The following is a 25,537-nucleotide window of genomic DNA, read 5'->3' as shown; positions in this document are numbered from 1 at the left end:
CCTCACCTCAAGCATCAGCAGCACAGACTTCAGGTCTCCTGACAGGTCAGAAGAGTTTGGTTTCCTATAGCTGTGCATTATAATGTGGACCTACAGTACAAAGCTGTGTGTGTATATATACATACATACATGTGTGTGTGTGTGTGTGTGTGTGTGTATATATATATATATATATATATATATATATATATATATATATATATATATATATATATATATATATATATATATATGCAGTATCTCACAAAAGTGAGTACACCCCTCACAGTTTTGTAAATATTTGATGATATCTTTTCATGTGACAACACTGAAGAAATGACACTTTGCTACAATGTAAAGTAGTGAGTGTACAGCTTGTGTAACAATGTAAATTTGCTGTCCCCTCAAAATAACTCCACACACAGCCGTTAATGTCCAAACCGCTGGCAACAAAAGTGAGTACACCCCTAAGTGAAAATGTCCAAATTGGGCCCAGTTAGCCATTTTCCCTCCCGGTGTCATTGTACCAAAGTGTCATTTCTTCAGTGTTGTCACACGAAAAGATAGAATCAAATATTTACAAAACTGTGAGGGGTGTACTCACTTTTGTGAGATACTGTATGCGTATATATGTCTATGTAGATCTATATTTGCCATAGATCAGTGTGGGTTCTTTGAGTCTTACAGTTTTCAGTCAGTGTAGATCAAAATAAAACCGGTCTTGACCAGTATGAACTGCTGGTGCATTTTACAGCGCATTGGCTATTTATAGTCACAGTGCTGTCCATGGGTTGCCTCATGTCTGTGATTTGTGTGATAAGTGTGTGCAAATCTTTTTAAAGAATTGCGCAGCTTGACCCAGTGCTGTTATGGGAATAAATTTGCTCTATTGTCACAAGTCCACTCACACCAGTAATGACCAGTGACCATTATAAATGCTTCAGGGAAGCCTATTGTGTGTCCCCCATCCCCCCGGTAGCTTGTTCAACAACATTGTTCTGGTGCTGAGGTTATGATGGTGGTTTGATTAATAATTTAATCTACGCATTTTGTCCAAGCATCCTACATGCCATTCTGTTGATGTCTCTATTGATGTGCAGAAACGTATCGTTCAGTTTTCAACGTCAGCTGTTAAAGCAGGATAGCCTGTGTGATCAGCAGCGGTTACAATAATGTGTGCTTTGTATATTTTGTACATTGTCACAGTTAAAACAAAGGTATTGTTTTGGTATCGAAGTCAAGGTTTTGGATTTGTGTAGCTCTGCAACGGACGAATATTTTCATAATCGATTAGTTGGCCAATTATTTTTCGATTAATCGGATGGGGGCGGGGCAAACTTTCAGTAGCCTTTCCCTGAGTGTTACAAATATAAACTTCAGACTAAAATTTACACAACAGTTTGTCTAATTATATAAGACTGAAAAGAACCCAATACACACACACACACACACACACACACACACACACCAGAATATATATTATTCATTCATCATATGACACCCAGCCCTGGTCCTGACAATTTATTTTTGATGTCTTTGGCCACAGTTTCAGATGGTCAAATGGGGTAGTGATTGGAATAATGTAAACTGCCATTGGATTGGAAACAGGAAATCTAATCATGCATCCCTGATTCCCACATAACCTCCTATGTATGTTCATGTTTTGCTCCCGTACTTTTTGGTCTTGACGTGAAAAAAGTTGTCCACAGTAAAACGGTGTGTAAATCTGAAAGATGGATGGAATTAAAATAATATTCAGCTCAGTCAAAGATCATTTGCTCCCCTCCATCGTACCTATATGACAAAGTGACTCGTCTGTTCTGACTTCCCAATCTCTTTTGTCTCAGGTGTTCATTTTATTTCCCTCATTGCCTTAATTTTAACACATCATAGGTGCTGACCTGCTTTTCAGACAGAGGGCATTCGAACACATGAGCACACTCTCTGAAAGTATTTGAGAGAGAATTAGTCGGAGGAAGTGAGGAGGGGAAGTGAGATGAGGGGAGGGGCTAAGACAGACAGAGTAATGAGAGGAGAGGGAGGAAGGGAAGGAGGAGTGGACTTAACCCAGCACCTACGTCACTGTAGGTGAAGCCTGCAGAGCTGCTGGTTAAATTGCAAGCGGCTCCTCTGTTTTTAGTTATCGTCACAGCTGAGCCTGTCTGTCCCGCCGCCCCCCCCCCCATCCCCCCTCCTGTCTCTGTCTGTCTGTCTGTCTGTCTGTCTGTCTCCTGCTGAAGAAGGATATTCTCAGTGCACAGAACTGTTTATCTCGTGATTGTTACTGCTCACATGGTGTTCACTGCAAAGCCGGTGTGAGCATGACATGAGAGGTATGTATTTGAAGTGTGTATTTGTTTGTGCATGTGTATGTGTGTTGCGACTCTGCAGCGAGCAGGCACATAGCTGACAGAGAGTACTGCAGCATGCATCCAGCTCTTTCTGTCTCTCTCTTTCTCTCTGTTCTAGTCTGATGTCATCCTGATGCATTCCAGGTAGACAGCAGTTTGCTTACTAAGCTAAAGACAAGCTGCATGGAACTTTAGGAGCATATGCAGCTGAACCAGCCTGGGTATTGATATTGCTTCTCCTCTCTTAAGAGTAATGACTTGTGGCTGAATTACCATGCAGTCTGAATGCAGTTTATAGCAGTGGATTCTTTTTCTGTCCATGAGGTCTCTTAAATCAGTCAGTACTACTTCTCTTTCGATTCAGTTTTGAGAGTGTCCTTGTGTCCTTGTATGCTGTGTTTTCCTCACCGGCAGATTAGAAGGGCTCCTCTGGTGAGTCACTGCCGCTGATTTGGCTTCTATGGTGTCCTTGTGGGGAGGGATTTTCAGTTAGTAGACGATTATACAGCATTAAGCTGCTTGCTATCAGTTAATGCAGCAGTAATCAAATCCTCAGTGTTTATGAACCTCAAGACCACTCATGTTCATGTTTTTCAGCTGGTGATGGCTCGACATTACTGGTGCTGCTGTCAAAGTTTTATTATGTGCAGTCTTCTTGGTGTTCTGCTATTATACGAGAATTCTTAAAGTTTGTAATATGTAGAATGCCTGTACCTCTGTGTGCTTATCTCCTCAGTAGCCGGTGTTGGGTGACCGTCATTTAATATGATCTGATCCAGTCTGCATATTACACATTTCTATTTTGGATAATGAGGGAAGTCTGAATCTTCCCATCGCATAATTTTGAGTCAATTGTCTTTTATCCCACAGACTCAGTGTGAGTGCTGGTGGAAGGGCAGTCACAGGCACGCATTCCCCAAGTCATCTGACCTGGCATGACTCATCAGATATTTTAGGCAGGCTTAGTTTACGCACTCGGAGGACCACATTAACCAGCTTCTCACATATACATTTTACCATGTTAAAGATGGTAATAATGAAGTGAGGATAAGGTTAGGCTGGGGGGAGAGGGCGATTATGGTCACTGGTCACTGGGGGGGGGCATTTATTATGGTCACTGGTCATTATTGGTGTGATTGGAATTGTGACAATAGAGCGACTTTATTCCAATAATAGCTCTGGGTCAATTCTTTAAAAAGATCCGCACACACTTATCACACAAATCACAGACACAAGGCAACCCATGGACAGCACTGTGACTAAACATAGCCAATTAGCTGCTCAGGATTATTAGAAGTTATCCTTAAAGGTGAGGAACTTAAAGAATGTGAAACCAGCCTTTACACATGGATCTGAAGGTCTATATCTATTGTTCACTATAGGATCCTCTGTGGAATTTTTATAGCACGCATTGAAGACATAGAAGTGTAGGACATCTGTGTGTCCTTTAGCATGTAATAATAATGTACAGTGTTCAGGAGTGAAGAGCTTGCCTTAAATGCTGGATTGGTGGTACTAATGCTGGTGGGTTGTGAGGCCAGTTTGATTACGAACTTTCTACAAACAGGCTCAGCGAATAGCAATTTAATCACCAATCCAATGCCACAGTGCATGAAACAAATGGTGAAGGCAGTCAGTGTTGCAAACAACTTGGGCTTAAGGATGTAGGGTAACAGTTCTTTTAACGGAAACGTCCATGAAGACGGGTCATATATTCTTAAATCACTGAAGGCAGAGATCACTGCAAGCAAACACTCTATGTAGCTTTATAGTACATGTCAAATCAATGATTGAAAAGTAATTTCACCTTCAAATGAACTGCTAATCCTAGAGGTTCACATACTTTTGCGACTCACAGAAATGCCATATTGGAACATTTTTCCTTAATAAATAAATGGCAGGGTATAATATTTATGTCGTATTTGTTTAATTGAGTTCTCTTTAGCTACACATTAGAAGCACCAGTGTATACAGACGGAGCTGATTTCTCCAGTCAAACGTTTGACCCAGAAATCAGCTGATACCAGTAACCAGCACATATTCATGTATATCACTATCATGGGTAAGGCAGTTTGGTTGTGTTTTGAAAATGTGGCTACAAACTGTGTAGGACCATTACTTTGTTGTAGTATCTAAGAACGGCGTATTTTTTGCGATTTGTTTTGTCCTTTGAGGGCCACAAATGGCCTGCGGACCACGCAGTAAAGAAGTGATATATTGTTCTAATATATACAGCATGGAAAACCTACAGGACATGTAACAAGCTGCTGTTGCGTTTGTGCAGTTGTGTAATGGGCGAATAATGTTATAAAGTGAAACATATTAAAGTGATGTAGTGCTCGCTGTAATGGAGTGACCCTAACCAAAGCGATTAAAAACCTAACGGAGTCAGTGTTCCATAAGGAGATGTGTTGTATCTGTTGGCAATTCGTTTGGCTTCTTAAGGCGGAAAACGAATACCGAGTGTTTTTACTTGTAGAGATGACTTCAGGAGACTCGTGGAGAATTTGAATGAGTTTGCGCTTGCTGAGATAAGGAGACACTGCAGCACTGTCCGTTAGTTAATATTCTGGTCTGTGGCCTGAGTCAGTGGTTTTGAAATGTAGGATCCGGACTCGGAAAGACAGGGTCGTCTTCGTAAAGGACAGAACACGTTCTCAGGCTCTGATTTGAAAGAGTAAAAGACTCGGGAAATGCTTGATTTTCATAACATATGACTAAGCTGCTATGCATAAAGTGCTGGTGTGTGTGTGTGTGTTTGTTTGTTTGTTTTATAAATATTTGTCCCATGCTCACCTCACCTGTCATTCCATTACGAGTCTGTCTTCAATGAAGGTTCTTCATTTATGCCATAAATTAGTCACTTGTACAGGGACAGAAGGAGTCCTGTTCACATTTTCAAGGGTTTTCTTGAAACCCGTGAATACTTTTGGAATCACACTCCATCCAAGCCAAAATGGCTAACTGAGCGCTCTTTCTGGGCTCGGTAAGCCTGAGACAAGCACACTATTTGTATTTTCGAGGCATCGTTCCTTGAACTTGCCACCCAGAATTATTCACCAACCAGCTGGCTGTGAATGCTTATTCCAACAAAGCTAGCTTGCTAAGGTTGATCTCTGCATCGTATCCCTTGAAACTCTAGCATACGGTCTTTATCAACAATGAAAGTCTGTCGGTTTGTAACTGACTGCATTGGAGAAGCCAAATATAGTTCATTATGCATTACCTTCTCTGTAGATACACAGAGGCCCTGATGTTGAGATCCAAAATGACAAGTGTTAATTTGTGTGTGCAGTAAAAGACAATGAATGCACTTTAGCCGCCATGTTGTGGATGATTTACACAGAATAAATGAGTGAATTTATTTCATGTACAAATTTGGTGGTGGGGGGGAGGGGGTGCTACGTGTTCTCAGCTCTAATTGTATCTATTTCAGAGATACTTCCAGAAGAGTAAACTTGACCGTTATAGTAAATGTTGTAGTAGTAGTATTTTTTAGTAGTGACTAAAAGTATTGAAAAAACTATTTCTATACATAAAACATCACAATGAGGTATGCTTGTAGTGTATATACAGTACAAGCCAGCGAGTCTAAACCATATGAATACTTAAATATAACAGAACTGAGCTGATGAATCAATGTGTTGTAGAATGTACGCCATTGTATTAGGGCTGCAACTGAATGCATTATTTGGATTGAAACAGATAATCTGGCCAAATGAATATGAATACAGACAGTAGGCAGGGGATTCAATGTTGTTGTTGTTTTTCCTCTAGTCACATTAGATAGAAGATTGCCAGAAAGTCGGCAGCCCTACAGTTACACCCCTACATTGTATTACATTGTAAGAAAGCTAACTGTACGTGAATTCTAGCGTTTAGTACAGAGCAGCAGTTGAAATGCAAAGGATACCAACATTCTTCATGCGGTTCATGCTGAATTCTGAATGTAGAAATTCCACCCATGTGCTGAAAACAAGGACAATTAGCACTTGTTTGGGTTTGATCAGCAGAGCAGAGCACTAGTCACAACCCTGTTGTCTTTCAACAGAATGCTGAGTAAAGTCATGTGTGTGTGAGTGTGTGTGTGTGTGTGTGTTCTTGGCCGCTGATGCACAGCTTTCTCACTCAGAAATGGCACTTCCTGGAACTGCACTGCTATATTGATATGCAGACAGACAGGAGACCTGTGCCCCTTTTAAAATTCTTCTATAGCCCCGTTCATGAAAACGGACGACTCCTTCGTCATGAAATCAGCTCCCAGATTTACTCTCATTTTATTTCTTTTGGCATCGCTCGCTTTTTTACAGAAGATTCTTCCCCCACGACAATATCCGTATCTGGCCGTTTATCTTGTTATCTTGTTCCCTAAATATTTCCACGTTATCTATTACAGTAGAAGCTATTTTAGAAAAATGACTAGTGGGCCTCTAAATAATTTGTGTGTAAGGTTTATTTTTATTTTTGTGGATGTAAAAGCTGTTGATGCTGCATGCACATAGACCAATACTTTTTTTCTTTTTCTTTTTTTGTATTTTGAGTCTGTTTTTTTTTTGGTCCGTGTTTACACTTTGTATCAGTATGATAGTCAGAATTCTAGTATCTGGTAACATGATCCTATTTGAATCCAGTGTTTCTCCCCAGGCTTGATCAGGGGTCACTGTGGCTCGCTAGCACTTTACCAGTGCTTACTACATACTATATGTGTTGTGTATTGTTTACATTTCTTAGTATTGAAATCTATATTTTAATATTTATCACATTGCCCACCCCTAACTGAAACGTATTTCATCTAAAAATACAGTATACATCATCAGAGACATTTAATTAAAAAAAATCATTACTTCTGATGGTTTTTGATTGAAAGCAATTTACCAGTTTGAGAGTCTCAAACTTGTATATACTCATATACTTATATACTTATATATATTTTAGAGATGCACCGATACTAAATATCTCAGCCGATACCGATAACCGATTATTCAGAGTGATATCAGCCGGTACCGATAACCGATTATTCAGAGTGATATCAGCCGGTACCGATAACCGATTATTCAGAGTGATATCAGCCGGTACCGATACCCGATTATTCAGAGTGATATCAGCCGGTACCGATAACCGATTATTCAGAGTGATATCAGCCGGTACCGATACCCGATTATTCAGAGTGATATCGGCCGATACTAATACCGGGACTCGTTTCACTGCGGCTACTTCCGGTGTAAAGTTTTAGCACTGCAGAGATTACAGAGATTACAAACTGCAGTTTTGTCGTCATTCCACACGAGAGACATCATCTTTACAAAATTGATGTGTTTTCCTGCCCTCTTTTGATTGGCAGGATATAATCGGCCCTGATCATCGGATGTTTTTAAACTACAGGCCGATAGCTGATAGCGGGAATAATAGCCTTTATCGGCCGATACATCAGTGCATCTCTTTTTATATATATATAAAATATATATATATATAAGGACAATGAAAAGATTTTATTTTTTAATCAGGCCCCCTGTGTATCTCTTAATGTATTCAACATGACAGAAACACACTGGAAATCATTAACAGCTTGTAGAAATTACTAATCACAAAAAAAAACCTGACAGCCTGTTTTTTCCCCTAAACACTCAAAAACATTCCCCAAAACATTCCCAAATCGTGTTCATCTAATCTACACTGACAAGCTGACAGTACTCCAGTTCACGGAATGGCAGAGAGCATTACAGAATGAGATGGATGACCTTCAGCATATCACACTTTAAATGTCACAGTCTTCAAACAGGGCTGATTTTTCCTCCTAATCTCCTGTGCCTGTTGAAATTGCACGCACGGTTCAACCAGTAGTACAGTACATTCCTATCTTTTCATCCATAGTCCTTCATGAAACAAAAACATTTGTTTGCAACTACACAAATGACCATGTACGGATTTTTTCAGGCTTCAGTACTGCTAAGCCAGCGACGTGACTAATCAAAATATTGCTACACTCATCCCACAGTCTGTAATTAACTTGTTCTTTTAGCTTGACTTGCTGCTAAATTGTACCACAGGGTGTTCTTGGTGTTCGCATTTTTAAAAAAAATACATTTTGTTCTAGGAAAGCAATTGAACTGTGCTTTATCAGCAATGTGTCACACCCGGTTGGTCAGGAAATGAACTCCCTTGGTTAGCATTTCTTCATAGTATGTGCTCCTCCGCCTCTGTTTCTATGAGGACGTAGGAAAACATAGATGAGAATTTGCAAAACGTGTGATTTGTCTGGGTATCCTCAAGGGAATGTATATTTTAATCAGGGACATCACAATGTAATCCCCCACCACCCCTGTGGAGAGATTGAGCCCCAGGTGGCTTACGTGTAGGAGTGGAAGAGGAAAGGAGCAGCAGTTTCATTCTCACCAGCATAAATTACACCAATACTCCCCGGAAAAGCCTCCACTGATCTCTAAACATGAGGAAATGAAGGGAGGTGTTTTGTTCAATTGATGTGTATTTTTAGCTCGGTTCAGTTTGGTGAGTTAAGCCCAATTTTAAATAGTCATATGGCCTAAAAGCAAATCTGTCAAATCAGCATTTCCACCGTTTCCGTTCCTCTGTCAGCGTTCTGTACTTTATTCAGCGTTCTGCAGGTGTTCTCTCCACCTGCCTTTGCTATCAAAAAGAAACTGACAAGAGTTTTGTACATTGACACAATGAGAGAGATTACTGTAACGTTTAAGCCTTTGTTTTCTTTTCTACAGCTGCCAGATTTATTCTTTCTTTTCTACCTAGAATACTTGTTTAAATTCCTATAAATCATTTGTAGTGATAAAAAAAAAAAAACACCACTACCACCAGATCTAACAGACGCTCCTGACCAATCTCACCTGCTGTCACAGTTCATTTTGCACATATTCGCCATTAGAATATTTTCTAATGAACATGTTGGTTCTGTTTTCCCAAAGAATAAAGAAATACATCATTCCATGCGCATAGATACTGGCCAGGCTAAAGCAGTTATTGAAAATGAATGAATAATTGATTGAGTAAAGCCCAGTTTACACCAAAAAAGTGCCACTCGTTGTGAAACTCGCTTATGATCAATCAATCAGTACGTTTACATGGACAACAATAATCCGATATTAAGACGATACTCAGATTAAGAAACTAGCATGTAAACAGATTATTGATGATCTTAATCTGATTAAAGTCATACTCGAAGTAAACACAAATGGAATTAAGACGTGTGGAGTATTCCTGTTTTAGTCGCATTATGGACGTGTATTACAGACATGTACACACCTTAATCACACTATTAACGTCGTGTGAGAGTTCTCACCGCATTGTGCGACAGGACGCGTACACACACGGCAGCGCTCGACCGTTTTACGGAGAACAAGAGAGCACGACTGCGTCCCAAACCGCGTACTTACCTGCTATATAGTGGGCGAAATACATGTATTTCAGCTACTATATAGTAATTAAGTAACTAGTGTAGGACGCAGCCCACGTCTTCAAGCAGTCGTCTATTTGCACATACAGCATGACAAATAATTAACTGCACTCGAAGCGTTCGCAAAATTAAAAATAAAAACACCCAAAACTGTATACGGTACCATAACGAAGACCAACTGTATGTCGATACGTGAAATTCTGGAGGGACGTCGGACGGCGTGGCGCGGTGACGTAATGACGTGTGCCATTAATCGCTCTATGTTCTATAACATGTAACACGGGTACATGACAGGAGTATTCTAAAAGCGACTCATGTAAACACCTTAATCACATTATTGTCTTACTCAGAGTAAGGTCAATAATTAGATTACTGCTGTCCATGTAAACCTAGTCAGTGTTAACTTTCTCTGTCCCTTGAAATTCTGCCGTCCGTGTAAGAGTAAAAAAACACCTGTTCATGTTGACTCCCAATGCGTCCCTCTAGTGGGGAATGAATATATTATTGTATCCATGTTGTCATTCCAGTCTGCTGAAGGTCAGTGCTGTTGCTGAAAGTTAGATTATGTTGGAATCATAAGTGTTGATTAATTTGATGTTTTGATGTTTCTGACCTCACTGTCTGCAAACCTTTCCACTGAGCCAAGTCTGTTTAGTTTATTATGCAGTTACCTGTAGTTTTAACAAATCCTGTAAACAACCACTTTGTAGTGTATCCAGTGCTTTAAATGCTTCTCCCTAAATAATGATGCTGTGTTGATGCAGTCAGTCTGAAATGTCAGTCTGATGCGTGTGGGTTTTATAGGGTTTTTGTAGAGGGTTTAAGGCATAAAAACACATTAAACTCTGCTGCAGCTAAACTGCTGTGTTACATGTGTGTCCTGGAATGCTCAGAATACGCATCGACTCCACTCACCGCCTCTCGTAAATGTTAAAGCTGACAACTCCCTGATGTGCGACTCGATCCATGTTCACACATACCATTATTGCAGGTTCTCATGAGTAAATTGCTTTAACATTTACGGCAAAAACATTACCGGTGCCTGTTACAAGTTTAATGAGGATGCAGTCAGACGTGTTAGATACTGTCAGTGAGGTAACCAGTGCAAGCCAGTTCATGGTGATTGATAGTTTGTGTTGGGCTTTAGAATAGTGATTTTCTCATCAGAAAAGCATTTGTTGATGTGAATTCCTGTACGCAGGTTCGGATGTTTTTCATTAAGAAATAGATTGAAGCCTCTTGACATTAGAGAACCCCCGTTTTATAGTTCATTCTGTATTCCCAAACAATTATTCCCACTGTTTCTGGAACCCGATCTTGCATAACAATGGCGTGTTTGACATTGGATTTCCATAATGCTTTATTTTTGTATGTGCTGCAGTGAGTGAAGCAACAATGTGATGATACCAATTGAAATTCATGGGCTGAACCTCGGATACAAATAGTCATTACTCTCCATTGCACTGACCTTGGAATTCCAATTCCTCCTGTCATTCAAACTCGGTGAATGAGGCTTAATGTTCAGCATTTGAGTCCAGACAGCTTGTGCTTGGCATTGTTTGTGTCTCTATCTGCTCTATTATAATCTAGCTATAATTTATTGGCAGGCTTCAAGAGAATGGGCAAAGATATTTTTTGTTTTTTTGCGCTGAAAAAAAAAAAAAAAGTTGTATTAAAATTAAACCCATGCAATCTGTGTGTTATTCATTACGTACCCTTATATCCATGAAGGGTGCCAATAATTTTACAGCTGACTTACTTTTACAGTCTGGGATGGTGTACAATCATGTGAAAAAGTAAGTACACCCCATGGAAATCGTTGGCTTTATTTTTTTTGACATAATTGGCCAAGCAAACATTTAATATCTTTGAAACGGTGCCTATTAATGACGCTGATAGACTTGAACAAAACAACAAGGAAATTTCGCTTTTTCAATCAATTATTCAACAGAAATATCATTAGATGGGATAATAGATCATTCTTCTGTGGAAAAGTAAGTACACACTTGGTCTCAGACGTATTGCCCCCTTTAGCAGACAAACTTCTTGTAGGCGTTTTTCATAATTGTCCACAAGTCTCTGACATCGGTTTGCTGGAACTTTTCCATGCAATACTCTTTCAGTTGTTTGAGGGTTTTCTTGAATTTACTGGCAGTTTTTCCCCCACAAAATTTAAATGGGATTCAAATCTGGGTTTTGACTCGGCCATTCCATAACCCTCCATTTCTTCTTTTTGAGCCGTTCCTTGTTGGATTTGCTCGTGTGCTTAGGGCCAGTATGATGTTGGAAGGTCCGCTTTCAGTTCAGCTTCAATTTTCAGACAGACGGCCTCACGTTATCTTCAAGCACTCTTTGATATGATGCAGAATTCATAGTTGAGTCAGTGAATGAAAGCTGTCCAGTCCCTGAGGAAGCAAAGCAACCCCAAACCATAACATTTCCACCACCGTGCTTCACAGTTGGTATGAGGTGCTTCCCCTGAAAAGCTGTCTTTGGTCTGTGCCAAACATGTCTGCTGTTACTGTGAACAAACAACTCTATCTTTGACTCGTCTGTTCAGAGCACAGCAACAGTTGCCAGACTTGCTAGCAGATCCTGTGATGAAATTTTGGGGTTCTTAGAGACCTCTTTTTGCATCAGACGGTCTGCTCTCGGGCTGAATTTGGTGGGACGGCCAGTTCTGGACTAATTGTCGTTCGTTTGAAATCTGCGCCATTTGTAGATTGTTTTCCTGATGTATGTTCAATAATTTGGAGATCTTTTTAAATTCCGTGACCAACTCCTAGGCATCCACAGCCATTTTTCTGACGGCCTTACAGAACTCTTTAGATCATGGCATGATGATGTCTCTTGTGTGGAATGATGACAAAACTGCAGTTTGTAATCTCTGTAAACTCTGCACTGATAACATTTTACCCCGGACGCCGCAGAAGCGGGAGTTTCAGCGTCGAGTCTAACATTTTTCTAGCCGCGCTACTCGCGCTGAATTAAAGCACCAGTACACCGTTCAAAGATTAAAAAAGGTATATATTGCACAGAAAAATATATTAGTACAGTAGTATATTTCATATCCAGTGAATGTTAATATATAAAAAAGTTGATATTATATATGACCAGTTTGATGTGCAGTGATGAAGTAGAAATGCTTGTGTTTGTGGAGAGTGAATGTGAGACTAACAGGAGGATTTTTACAATTCAGTCAATGTTAATATGAATTAATAACATTCAATAAGTTCATAATCTTACTTTAATCTTCAGAATTGAGTTCATGTGTTGATGTTAATCAGAGTAATGTGTTTTGTGTTGATGAGACCAGTTACTGTCAAACAACTTGCTGAAATGGAGAGAATAAAGTTTTTATTTGCATTTCTTTCAGAATTCTTTTAAATTAATTATTATTAATTTAAGAGAACGCATAAAAGGCAGAACTGTCTGTATCGGCTGATATCACGCTGAATAATCGCGTATCGGTATCGGCTGAGAAATTAAGTATCGGTGCAGCTCTAGTCTGGAACAGTTCCAGAATGAATGAACTCACACTCTCCTGTAGACCTAAGGCATGATTATGAAAAACTATGTTTTGTCCCTGAGCCGGTAGACTAATGAAAATGATCTCTTATCTGTAGCGAACAGGGAATCAGTCATGGGGAAGTTCTGAATAACTTTTTTTTTTTTCCTATGAAAAGTAAAACTGATGTCTCATCAGTTGTCAAGGACTTGTGTGTTATCTTCACGGTGTGAGATGAATCGTGTCTTGTCAAAAGAGCAACGTCATTTATTTGTCTAATAAAAATTTGGCATTATGTATGGAAACCTGATTGCCTGGGTTTTATGTAGGTTTAATTATCACTGTGATCACAAATGGACAGTCATTGCAGGAGAGTTTTGCAGGTCACAAGTCATAATGACGCATGTTGAGTCAGTTCCAATGCGTCATTTTGAAACCACAGCTGGATTATGGAATCTATCTGCCTTCCATAATTAGCTCAAAATCACCAAAAAAAAGTCAGCTGTGGTACAGACACCAACCACTCCCTTCCTGTAATGCAGCCTCACACACACACGCACACAAACACACATACACTTTCACACAGTGCGTCCTCTCTGTCTTTAGCATTGCTTAAAAAAAAAACTGGGGGGGGGAAACACAGAGCAGTCCAGGCAGCAGAAAGGTTGCTGTTATATGAGGTGCCAAGACACCCTGTGCCCACAGCTGGCAAGGTGTACACGGGCTTGGCTACACACAACAGCTGTATTGTGTGTGCTTAGTGTGAGTCCATGCACTAGGGCAAGAGGTTGAGGAGAGGAAGGGCAGGGGCATGCTGGTGTCCATGGAAACACCTGAACATAATGCACACTTGGAGCTAATATTAGTTACCTGTACAAACACTGCTTTTGGACTTCATTGGGTTTCATCAGCTTGAGGGTGGTAGGTTTTGTCTCATTTTATACCCTGATTTTCTCTTTTATTGCTCATTAAAATAATTGTTCTACCTTTTCAATTAGTTGGTGCCTCATGAAGCCCTATAACAGCTATTTAAGATGCCTAAATGTATAACTTCTGTGGTTAATTTACTTTTGACTTGCGTTATTTCAGCTCAAAGAGTTCTAAATTTCTATTTTCTGCCCTTTTCTGTGTGCTGGTCTGATTTGGGTTATGTCAGGTACTCCCAGGTAGCAATATACAGTGGTGCTTGAAAGTTTGTGTTAGATTTTCCTAGATTTCAGCATCAACATGACCTAAAACAACATCAGATTTTCACACAAGCCCTCAAAGTAGATTAGGAGAACCCAATGAAACAAAAATTTGTCCAATATTACGTATTTGTGAGTGTGCATACATGCAGTGTGGTTGGAGAAGCCTGTGGTTAATTAGTCTGTAGTTCAGCTGACCATTCATGCTCACCATTTCTGCACCACCGCGGCACTACGGATGCTGTCAGTACCGCGTGTACAAAATACATCTTGTTTTGGACTCGTGGCTTGGATTAAAACAAAAAATAGTTTGAGAGAAGTTTTGGTTTGTCATTCCATATCCGCACAGTTTTAAGCAGGTGGAAGATCTACGCATTTGTAGTTTTTAACTAAGATTATACTGGAGACATATGTTTACCGTAATGAATAAATCTTCAAATTTAAATATGGATGCTTTAGGTGTCTTAAAAGCACAGATCCCTACGCGTCAAACAAGCATTGTACACTTTATAAACTTATTCATATCTTTCGAACTATTGATCTGCTTTGATTAGTTTCTTGATTTAAGTTTCTTGATCTAATCACCTCAGCTTGTCTCCGAGTTCCTTCTCTATCCCATCAGTCCAAGTGTCTTGTTTCATACCACATGTTTTGAGGCTGTTTCTCAGCAGGATTCTGCACATATTTATTCAACCCCTCCCCCTCGTTTTTTTCAGCTTCTTCTCATTTTTCTCCATCTGTCTGTCTGAAACGATGGCTGACTATGGCTTATATCTGGAACATGTGTCACCCTCTTGCCTCTTTCAGTCTGCAGAACTTTTTTTTTTTTAGACGTCTAACCGGCGAAACACTGCAGTGTACACAGCACATTTCCTACCCTGGAGCACTCTTCGGTCCCTGCTGTGTGAGAAGAAGCAGGAGGAGATAACTTAAGCACGTCCGCGTCTTTCTGTTTAGACCGGATCTCTGAGGTCACTTTGTGCAGGAGGGACCATGTGGAGTCTATAAAATCGCAAAGTGCTTGAGGCTGAACCTGTGAGATAAATAAAAAAAAAGAGGTATAGATATACAGTACACGCCTCGTTTCCACTCATGTTCTTAGCAAATTACAGAATTAATCCGAGAAGGTTGTAGACCATCAATGCGTCCACGCTTGTAAAAGCCTGACTTTATTGCCCTGCGCATGTTCCTTCACTAGGAAAAGTTCTTTTTCTTTGTGGTTTCTTAAATTTTCCCTGAAGACCCAAAAAGGCCAAGGCTTTTACAGTAGCTCTTGAAACCTTCATGGAAAGTTATCATGTCATGTTTCCTCACCGGTCAAGTTAAAATGCAGAGTAGCACTCGGCAAAAGCTTTGACGTCTCAGAGGGGCTCAGAAGATAAGTTTCCAGACTTCCTGTCTTTTCGGTAATGAGGTACCGCAGATGTTGTTCCAAACTGTTGATGATGTGTGATGATGGAAGCAAACTGGAACAAGACACCAGAATATCTCACATCTGAATGCAGATCAGTGCTGCTATGCTTGTTGTTTTAGATTGACATAAATCTTCTTCATCTTCAGTGAGGACTGGAGTAATTGCCCAGCAATTCGCTCTCTGACCTCCCAGCTTTGAGCAAATCCAGTGTGTGTGTTTGCCTGTCAGTATCTGATGAGCTCCTGTGGTGTGTTTATGCTCTTGGTCGGTGCCCAGCTTCGGACATAGCTAATGTCAGTACTTAAAGCTGAGCTGCTGAACAGGAGCTTTGGAGATTTACAGCCTGAGCTGAGCAAGAATGAGCTGCAGTCTCTGGACTCTTATCTGACATGTTTACAGAGGTACCGCTTCATCTGCGTCCTATAAATTATTCTACAACTCTATTGACTGAAGAGGAAATTTACTGACACGGAATACATTTTTAATTGTCTGAGGGTCGATTATATCGTTTATAGTTCCTGTCTATTGGCTTTCTAAACAGAGCATGACGAAAGTTCTTAAAACCATTTCAGCTGATCATTATCTGCACTCTTGCCAAGCGATGGATGCAAAATCCAGACAGTTGTTTGACCCATGTGCTATGGTATGTATCGGGGAGCACAGCTAATTCTCTACTCTGCTCGGTGTATATACTGTAATATGTGAAGGTTTTCAAGCATCCATGTCACACTGGGATATTGTGCTACTCATCCGAGAGCCTTCATCGGGCCAGCAGACTCTCAGATGAGTCGAAAATATCTTCACAATGAAGACTTGTTGGTTCAGGCTGGAAAAACAAGCTTGTCCAGGAACCAGGGAACACTGATGCAAGTCAAGATTCCAGGAGTTAATCATATTTATCTACAAACAGGACACGATTTGTAGTCGGGAATCGCTCAGAATTAGCTTAATTGCGCTGTAGACACTACAGCAGTGCTTGCATTTCAGCTGCTTACCATTAGCTCTGCACATAATTGAGAGCCTTTAGGGCACGATCTTGCATATTAAGAAACACCATTTATGACTTCATTAACCGGCAGTGCGCTTTTTTTTATGCACTGTTTACGAACATTTTTGTGTTGGAGAATAAAAGCTTTTTAGATTTGCTGAGGGTAGAGCTATGGTTAACTAGACTTTTTATTGTTCCTGCGCTGACTGTTAAATACAAAAAACTAGGATGAGCAGGGTGCACTTAGCTAAATGACGCTGTTAAATTGAGAGAGCCTTGATTATGTAGAATGCATGCAGCAGGCCCTGTAGATATGCTAACGTGTGTGTGTGTGTGTGTGTGTGTGTGGCGTAAGCCGTAGAGTTAGCAAGTGAGGTGGGAACCTATGTAATCACATGGGAGGATTCAGGTTCACTGTAAACCCATTTTTAGTGCCTGAGGATGGCAATTTGTGCTATTTGTAATTTTAATTATTGTTCTGTAGTCCTTTAGATGACACTTTAGTTGCTAGCTGCGTTACTGGAATCAAAATTGGCAATAAAATTTAAGCAAATTAAGTTGTTGTTTTTGTTTTTGTTTTTTAAATTCGAGTTCGCTATTTCATCAGCTGTAGCAGACTCAAATAAATTTGAGATTTACATGTCCCATGATCTCATGACATTTCTGGGGTGGGGGGCGAGGGTTCCTACTTACTGGAGACCTTACAGGAAAAAGTGAATGGAGCTCTGTGTAAGGGACTCTTCATAGCCAATCCAAACTATCTAACACGAGCTCAAAGATTGTGCAAACTTGCTCTTACTCTTTGAGAGCTGTAGTCAAGTGTAGATAGAAAAATGAGGTGAGGTTGGTACTGAAATGACAGCAGACACCTTGGCACCAACATCTCCCATGGGCTCATGGCAAGCTGCATGCCGTCTGTCCCGGCAGCACTGTCAGACTGACATTGAGACATGTAATAAATGACAGCTGCTGGGACTGTAAGGTTGAAAGTACGAGGCAGTTCTCAGAGTTGCCCCTTCCCCAAAACAGGTGTCTAGAAGATATCAGTAGAATGAGAGGAATAGGAACTCTGTCCTACTTTGTCCTTCACCACAGAACAGATCAGAGTCTAACACACAGCGGACCCAGAAACTTTTAAGAGACGGATTTTATTCGACCTTGGAGCATTTCCCCATCTTATTGAGAACTAATGTAGATTAATACCTTTTGGTAAAAGGAGCAACAAAGAGCAAGCTGATTTCTTCTGTTCAGATGTAGTGAGTAACTTACCCCGGAACTATGGAGAGATAATAGTTTGGGCTCCTCTGTCCACTGATTATGATGTACGTGGCCTTGAACAGACTCCTTCAGAGGCTTCAGACGTTCTTCACGCTGCTCCGTGAGAAGCTTTTGACATGTTAAGGAGATCTAATTGAACTTCAGACCCTTCAGCGTGAATAGTTTTGATGTCATTAGTAATAAGCTCTGTCGGGTGGCTCTCCGAAGCGTGAAGACACAGTGACCTTGTATGAATACGTTGTGTATTTTCATTTCTTTATAATGATCAACTGGCATTGGGGAATTGTGGGTGGGGAAATAAAACACACGGAGGAATCTTCACACCTATCCACCCACACATTCGCTGCTCGGTGTTCGCTTGATGAGGCAAAACATAGAAATGTGTTCAACACACCCTCGCTATTAACCCACGCACCTTGTAATGTTTAGTCTAGAATGCAGCTGTTTGGAATAGTGTGGGTTTTATTGATTCTGTAAATGAATCACAGCAATTAATTTAGTTTTCTTTGACTGCTCAGGGTGATTTCATTTATTCTGTGTTTGCCCTAAGGCTAAAGCAGGCTGGATGCTTTTTTTTTTTTTTTTTTTTTTTGAAATAATAAATAGAAAGGATGAAATGTAGATCCCTTCTGCTTCCACAGCTGAAGTTGTTTTCATGTCTAGAATGAATAGATGTCTACACGATACACAGTACACAGCCCACAAATCTTCAGTGGACCATCTTGTCTCTTCTTTCCATGAGATTGGGTGTGTTTTAATCTTAGACCTCGGGGAGTATGAGCTCTGGACAAAAGTGAGAAATGAAAGGCTTCACTCTTGGGAGTGACTGAAAATATTCCAGCAATTACAGCCACACCGTCAGCTTGGACATAAAGCTGGATGGTGCTGGAGACGTGATTCCCATTATGTGTTTTTTTTTTCCAACTATGATCAAAGTCAAGTCACTGCAGACCCCCTGAGGACGGCGTTGCTCTAATTTCCGGTTAAATATTGATGCTTTGTTTCATCTCAGAACCATGCATTTCTCACTGCGCGATGGGTGATGGCACTGCTCCTACGACACCCATTGTTTAGTTAATGATGTAAGCAAGAGGAAATGTGTAAACCCGCCTTATGTAAGGAAATGGGAGGAGGGAAAAACAGAGGACAGATTATAGAGATGTTATTCAAGGCCTTGGTTATAAATATTGTGGGGTGTGTTTTTAGCCTTTTGCTTTACAAGCTAACTCGGCCCTGCCTCTAAAACATTGCAATTCAGTCACATTTAAAGGACTTTTTTAATGTTGACCTTTTTTAAAAAATTTTTTTGTTTAAATTTGTTCAAGATATCAGAAGTTAAAGGTATACCAAGGTTTTATGTGTTCTATAGTGAATTGGCCACTCGTGAGTGGTGCATATGGCCCTTTAAGAGGACTCATTCATGTAAACTGTGGTGTGAGGAGAGAATAGTGACCACCATGTTTGGCTGCACCTCTCCAGCAGCCCCTGCCGTCTGGAGCACGTCTGTCACACACGTAGGGCTCAAGTTACTGCCAAGAGTCACTTTGGCCCCTAGGAACAGCAGCTGAAGCCTTCAAGAGAGATGGAGAGAGATGGAAAGATATAGAGGGAGGGATAAAGGCTTCCTCCACTTCTTAACTTCTCTAACAGCCTGAATCCATCCTGCAATCTGGCTATTATTAGCCCCACTTCCTCTCCTGGTCCAAAGGGGCTTCCCACTCTTTTAGCTATCATCTCTTTCAACTCTTTGGACTCTGCCTTTACTAGTCTGACGTGTATATTCTTCACTCTTTCATACAGTCTAGGTTGTACAGGACCAAGCTAAACATTGCTCTTTGGGCCAGACTCGTTTATATTCCTGCCATCTAATTAGATCGCTGGACGAAGGAATTCCCTCCCCTTTTAGCCACAGTCACTGGCACGCACTCTGTTCTACCCCCTCCTCGCTATCCACAGAGCAAGAGAAGGAAAACAGGGATTCAGTGACTGTGGAGTCCACAGAAGCTGGATGAAGAGTGTAACACTTTGCTTATGACAAAGAGGATCTGCTTGCCAAGGAAATGGGCAGCCATGGGTCAAAGCAATGCTGCTATTTGTAGGGATCAGAACGCAACATGTGGTGTTTGCAGTGTACATCTGACAGAAGCCAGTCTCTGCTGGAGCTGGAGCTGGAGCCGAACAGCTGGTAAGCTTTTAGCCTGTGTGTATGACGGGGGTGTACATTACTTTGGGTAAGGGGACTCGCATATACCTAATGTGTGTATACATTGAAGGCCGAGAGAAAGTACAGTAGGAAAGTTGTTCTCTTTGAAAGTCTGGATGAATAAGCTTGAACGTCCAACCGATTTTATATTACATTATAAGGATCTCTTTAACTCTGTTCCCTCTAAACTTTTGCCTTTCCGCCACACTAAATATCTCTCGGTGGAGTACCTCAGGATTTTACGGACCTGATCGCATGTAAAACTCCAGTGAATGTGGAGATAAAGAAGAAATGCGACAACGGGTCGCATTTCATTGGGTGTCCTATGAATGAAGTCGTATAAAAGCACGGATGTGTCGTCGTTTTTCATGAGAATTTTTCTTGCGTGAATTCTCAAATTCGTATAAGACAATGTCGGTGTTTATTTAGCGCGATCTAAACACAATGTCCATTTCATCTTTCCCGGAGTGGCGGACTCTTTAATCATATTCAAACCGCTCCTCTCTAATTATTGCAAATTACAGGAAAATCCCACCGATTCAGAGGTTATCACATTGGACCTCTTGTGTATAACTTTTAATTTGGGGGGGGGGGGGGGGGGGGGTCATTATTGTCAGACACACACACACACACACACACACACACAGTGTTATCGGTTTGTGGTTCATAGTCATGACTGTTGCTTGTTTAGGTCCCAGAGAAATGCACTTCGAGCTAAATGCACGTTCAGCTTGGCCATTCTGGTGAACGCCAGGCTTTTTTGAGCTCTCTTGGCTTTCAGACTGTGCCAGAGGATTTCTGAGGCATTCAGCCTGGACGCTATGCTTTTTAATGTGCTGCAGCTCTTCCTGTCATACCTCCACACTGCACCGTGTTGAACAGTTGAATAACTTTTGAGAAGTAGTGTCATGGAATTTTCTCATATGGTACTCGTCGGATCCGGACACTGTAGTCTTATTTCACCATGTCTCTCACCGACAAGGTCTGCTTAGCATTCGGACCTCGTGGTAGAATTTCTATAGTCATTTATGCTAACCCATACAGACCCAAGCTTATTCAGTTCTCCATTAAACCAGTGTGCTAGATAGACTCGAGTGTGATCGCTACAGTGACTCTATAACATGCCATCTCACTTTGAAACCAGTTTTTGTTGAATAGGCAGAGCTATAACAGCAGATGTACACACCACTGTTGACTGTCCTAACATATACGCTATCTGAAGCTAATAGTGATGCTGGCAGAGAAAAATATAAGTATTGGCGAGAATTCATTTCCACAATCATATTGTTTGTCAAATAAAAGAATTGGGGTTTAGACAAATACGATCCAGGAACCACTAAGCAAAGCCTTTTACCCTCAGATTCATTTGCTTTGGATTAAACCAGCAGTCAAATAAATAAATATAACAGTAGGTATATAGGTGAGGTCTAGGGTCTTAGCTCATGGGCCCAGAATGTCTCCAGCAGTCTCCCAACCTTCCAGGCACTACCACAGAACATTAACACTCCTGTAAACTCTGCAGTCTCTCTCTGTGTTATTATCTAATGAGCTAGCTATTCATTGTTGATCTAATTTGGGTCCTTTTCAATTTTCATGCCAGTGAAAGGATATTTCAGTTGCTTCAGATAGTGGTGTGTGTGTGGGACTGTATTTTACTCCCACCCCTGAAGGTATTCTAGGATGGATATCCTGCCTGCTCCTGCAGTTATATTTGTTTGTACTCACCCGCAATATTTTCTAATGAAGTTCGTTGGTTCTGTTTTCCAAAATATGAAGAATTAAGTCATTAAAACCTCAGCAGCCCTGGACGGAATAAAGCAGCTCGTAAAAAAGAATGAATGAGTAGCAAAATTCACACCAGACACGACTTGCACAAAGCTGCATCTGCTACGCTTCAGTGTCCATGAACGCGGTCTTTTATGCCATGCGAGCTGCATCTGACGGTTTGCATCCCTTCTTATGAGAGTAAATGTCACCTGCTCCTGCAAATTTTTTTGTTGGTTCATGGTGGATACTGGTTGTGGTTCGCAGCTCTACCTTCAGATTCTGACCGAGGAATTGTGATCGTAAATAGATACTATACAGCTGTGTATTTTATACAGATAAACAAGCTGTATCTCGGGCAGCAAGGAGCGAGCGTTCAAGCTCCAGGACATGTCAGGACAACCGATGTGGAGGTCCACACTGTTAATGTGACGTGTGATTTATGGTCTGAAATGTAAATGAGCTCTCATTATATGCACTTGTTAGGCTCACCATCTGTACCTGAGTCAGTTAATGATGAGATAAAACTCAGATTAGCCCATAAAAAAAAAAAAAATTAAAAATCCTCACTGAAAACCTTTCACTGAATCAGCATAATTTCAAATAAGTGTGCATTTGAGGTTTTGTTTTGTTTTTTGTTTTTTTGTACATAGTAAGCATTTGATTAAGGTTTTGTGTGCATTAAGGATGGATTTATCGTGTTTTAACGCTTTAGATTTAGATCTGATGGGTTGAAATCTATTCTGGTGCAAAGAGCAAACTCGGGGGAACTCCGATAAGAGATAATCGAGATGAATCAGTAGTGTTACATGGCAGTTAGACGGGATTTTGTGAGAGAATGTCGCGGTAACGTGTGCTAGCTAGGGTTTTCCGCAATTGTAAGAGACGAGCAACATTCGCTCTAAAAGGCAAAAATCTGATGTGACACCTACTTATTTATCAGCCTTCTATTTAGTCTTTTTGCAGAACAACGGTCCTACTGTGCACATTTTGTCTATTGGCTAACATTCCCAATTAACATTTGCAGGGTATAAGGTCAGCTAGATGAACCCGGCATGAAGCTAAACGAATCTCTGTTGGAAGCAAATTCCTCGTGCGCATTCGATTTTGGTCTGGCCGCTGGTTTAATACAACGCTGTGCCGAAAAGCACTGCTGGGTAACGGGGAAGACGTTCAAAATTCCTCCCGGAGTTCCGAGCAGGTAGCTTTAATTCAATTGACGGACACTTTCCCTTTCCTCAGCATCACTTTGCTCATCTCTACACGCTGGTTAGTTGTTATTCGCTGTGTGATGGTGAAAACAAGTGCAAACTCTACTAGTGTTAATATTTCAACTGAGTGCTATTGCATCATCTCCTCACAAATGAGGAGTTATGGGTGTTACTGGCCTACCATTTAGTGGGTAAAAACCTGATCCAATGTAGTTACTCTTGCTGGGTATATTGCTTTTCCAATTATTCGGTATGAACAATTGTGCACAGATTTGTGAGCACATTCTTCAGCCCTAAAAAAAGACTTTCAGTGTCATTATGTTCAATTTGCTGCCATGTTCATGGACACATAAACTAATATAGAGCAGAAAATGAAGACGTGAGCTGGGTTGCCAGTTGGTGAGAAGAATGAAAACAGTGGCAGCTTGCCTCTGAGCTTGAGCTGAGTAGCTTTACGTTTTAATTCCAGATCAGAAAATAAAATCACAGGATCACCCATTGAAAACTGTGTCCTTCAGTGCTACTTTCTTAACATCGCCACACCTTTCCTTGAAGCATCTGTCTTACAGAAGAATGAGGAAAAAAAACAAAAAAAAAACCTTTACTGTCATTTAGTAATTTTTCAATTTTTGCCCCCAGTGTCATTCATCACGGCTCAGAGCGCAGGCTTTGAAGACTGTGTTTCTCTCGCTCAGAATAAAAGAGCTGTCCTGTGAGAGATGAGAAGGCACAAAAACAAAATGAAAATCTCATTTCACTCATCATTTCAAAATGTGCATCCAGTGCATTCTGAAAGGCATCAGACATCAGTCACGGAAGCTCGGAGTCATTCCAGCTCCGTGGAGCCCCGAACAGAGACGGCACCAAATCAGCTGCCAACTGTGTCATCCGACACATCCCTGTGTGCCTCTTTTTGCTATGTTATTATGGGACATAATTCCATATTAAACTGCAGTTTCATTATTAAATTATATTATACTGTACCAATGAAAACAGGTTGACAATTAAACCACCTACATTCTGGATGCTGTTCTCCTCCTTGTCTGATCAACCGAGCCCGAGGGCCTTATAATGCAGCCCGATCAGACCAAAACAGTGATGTCACTCCTGAAAATGTCTGCCTTCTGTGCTTAATCCAGCTTCAGGATCAGTCTGCATGGAAGTGGTCATGACTACTGATGCTGTTTGGTCATGCTGCCTCAGTAATTCTAATAAACCACCAATAAACCAGTGGTTTTTCAGCCTAATATCATTCTACCACATCTGTATCGTGTGTGATTACCACTGACTGTAATGTTTTATGCACTGAGTAAAGAATGCAAAACCTTTTTACTCAAACCTATTTTTACTCAAACCTATTTTTTTTTTATTCGTCATTGCCTAGTGGACTCTGTAGGTTGCTGTCCTCTACTCACTCCCAATCTGCCATTTGGTGTACCACACATTATCATTGACTCTAGCTGTCAGTAAATACATTTTATTTCACTTATTAAAATTGTCGAACTAACTAGCACTTAAGTAGCTAACCGGCATAGATTTAGCTCAAATTGCATTAGCTACTTTGCTTGTCCTGGTGAACATCGGATGCCAGCTCGCCAACCCCCATAACATGAACTTATTTCCTTGTTAGCTCAGCTTCAGGATGATATTGTTTTTTATATGTTTGAGTGGGATAGTAGTTGTAGTTTCTGGGTTACCCAAGTACAGGACAAAGTCCTTAAAGCATGCCCGGTGGGCAAACAATGTCTGCTTGTTATATGTTGCCAACATGAAAGTATTTCCAATTCAGACTAATGGCTCATGTATTTAAAATGTTCTCCCTGTGTCACGGTGACTTAGTGGTTAGCACGTTCGCCTCACACCTCCAGGGTCGGGGGTTCGATTCCCACCGTGGCCCTGTGCGTGCGGAGTTTGCATGTTCTCCCCGTGCTGCGGGGGTTTCCTCCGGGTACTCCGGTTTCCTCCCCCAGTCCAAAGACATGCATGGTAGGCTGTCTAAAGTGTCCGTAGTGTATGAATGTGTATGTGATTGTGCCCACCTTGTGCCCCATGCTCCCTGGGATAGGCTCCAGGTTCCTCGTGACCCTGAAAAGGATAAGCGGAATAGAAGATGGATGGATGGACTTGCATCCTAGTCAAGTCAAATGGCTTCATCATCATTTCAACCATATACAGCTTGTGCAGCGTACGGTGAAAACGAAACACTTTCCTCCAGGACCATGCGACTA

General features: G+C 40.9%; 1 protein-coding gene across 7 annotated transcripts in view; it reads left to right on the top strand.

Moving 5' to 3' along the window:
• Window positions 1–25,537, top strand: part of iqsec1b (IQ motif and Sec7 domain ArfGEF 1b) — a 214,754-nt gene that overhangs the window by 163,868 nt on the left and 25,349 nt on the right. For 2 of the 7 annotated variants that reach the window (XM_053653641.1, XM_053653639.1), the window contains exon 1: window positions 19,473–20,316. The exons of the other annotated variants lie outside the window; for them this stretch is intronic. In XM_053653641.1, the coding sequence (XP_053509616.1) occupies window positions 20,246–20,316 (71 nt within the window). In that variant the 5' untranslated portion in view covers window positions 19,473–20,245. Of the gene's footprint in view, window positions 1–19,472; window positions 20,317–25,537 lie in introns of those variants that run through there. 7 annotated transcript variants of the gene reach the window in all.

Source organism: Ictalurus furcatus, chromosome 21, assembly GCF_023375685.1.
Source record: "Ictalurus furcatus strain D&B chromosome 21, Billie_1.0, whole genome shotgun sequence".
In the NCBI taxonomy this organism is placed as follows: Eukaryota; Metazoa; Chordata; class Actinopteri; order Siluriformes; family Ictaluridae; genus Ictalurus; species Ictalurus furcatus.
The sequence above is the reverse complement of the archived record's forward strand: the minus strand, read 5'-3'. Positions and strand labels throughout refer to the sequence as shown.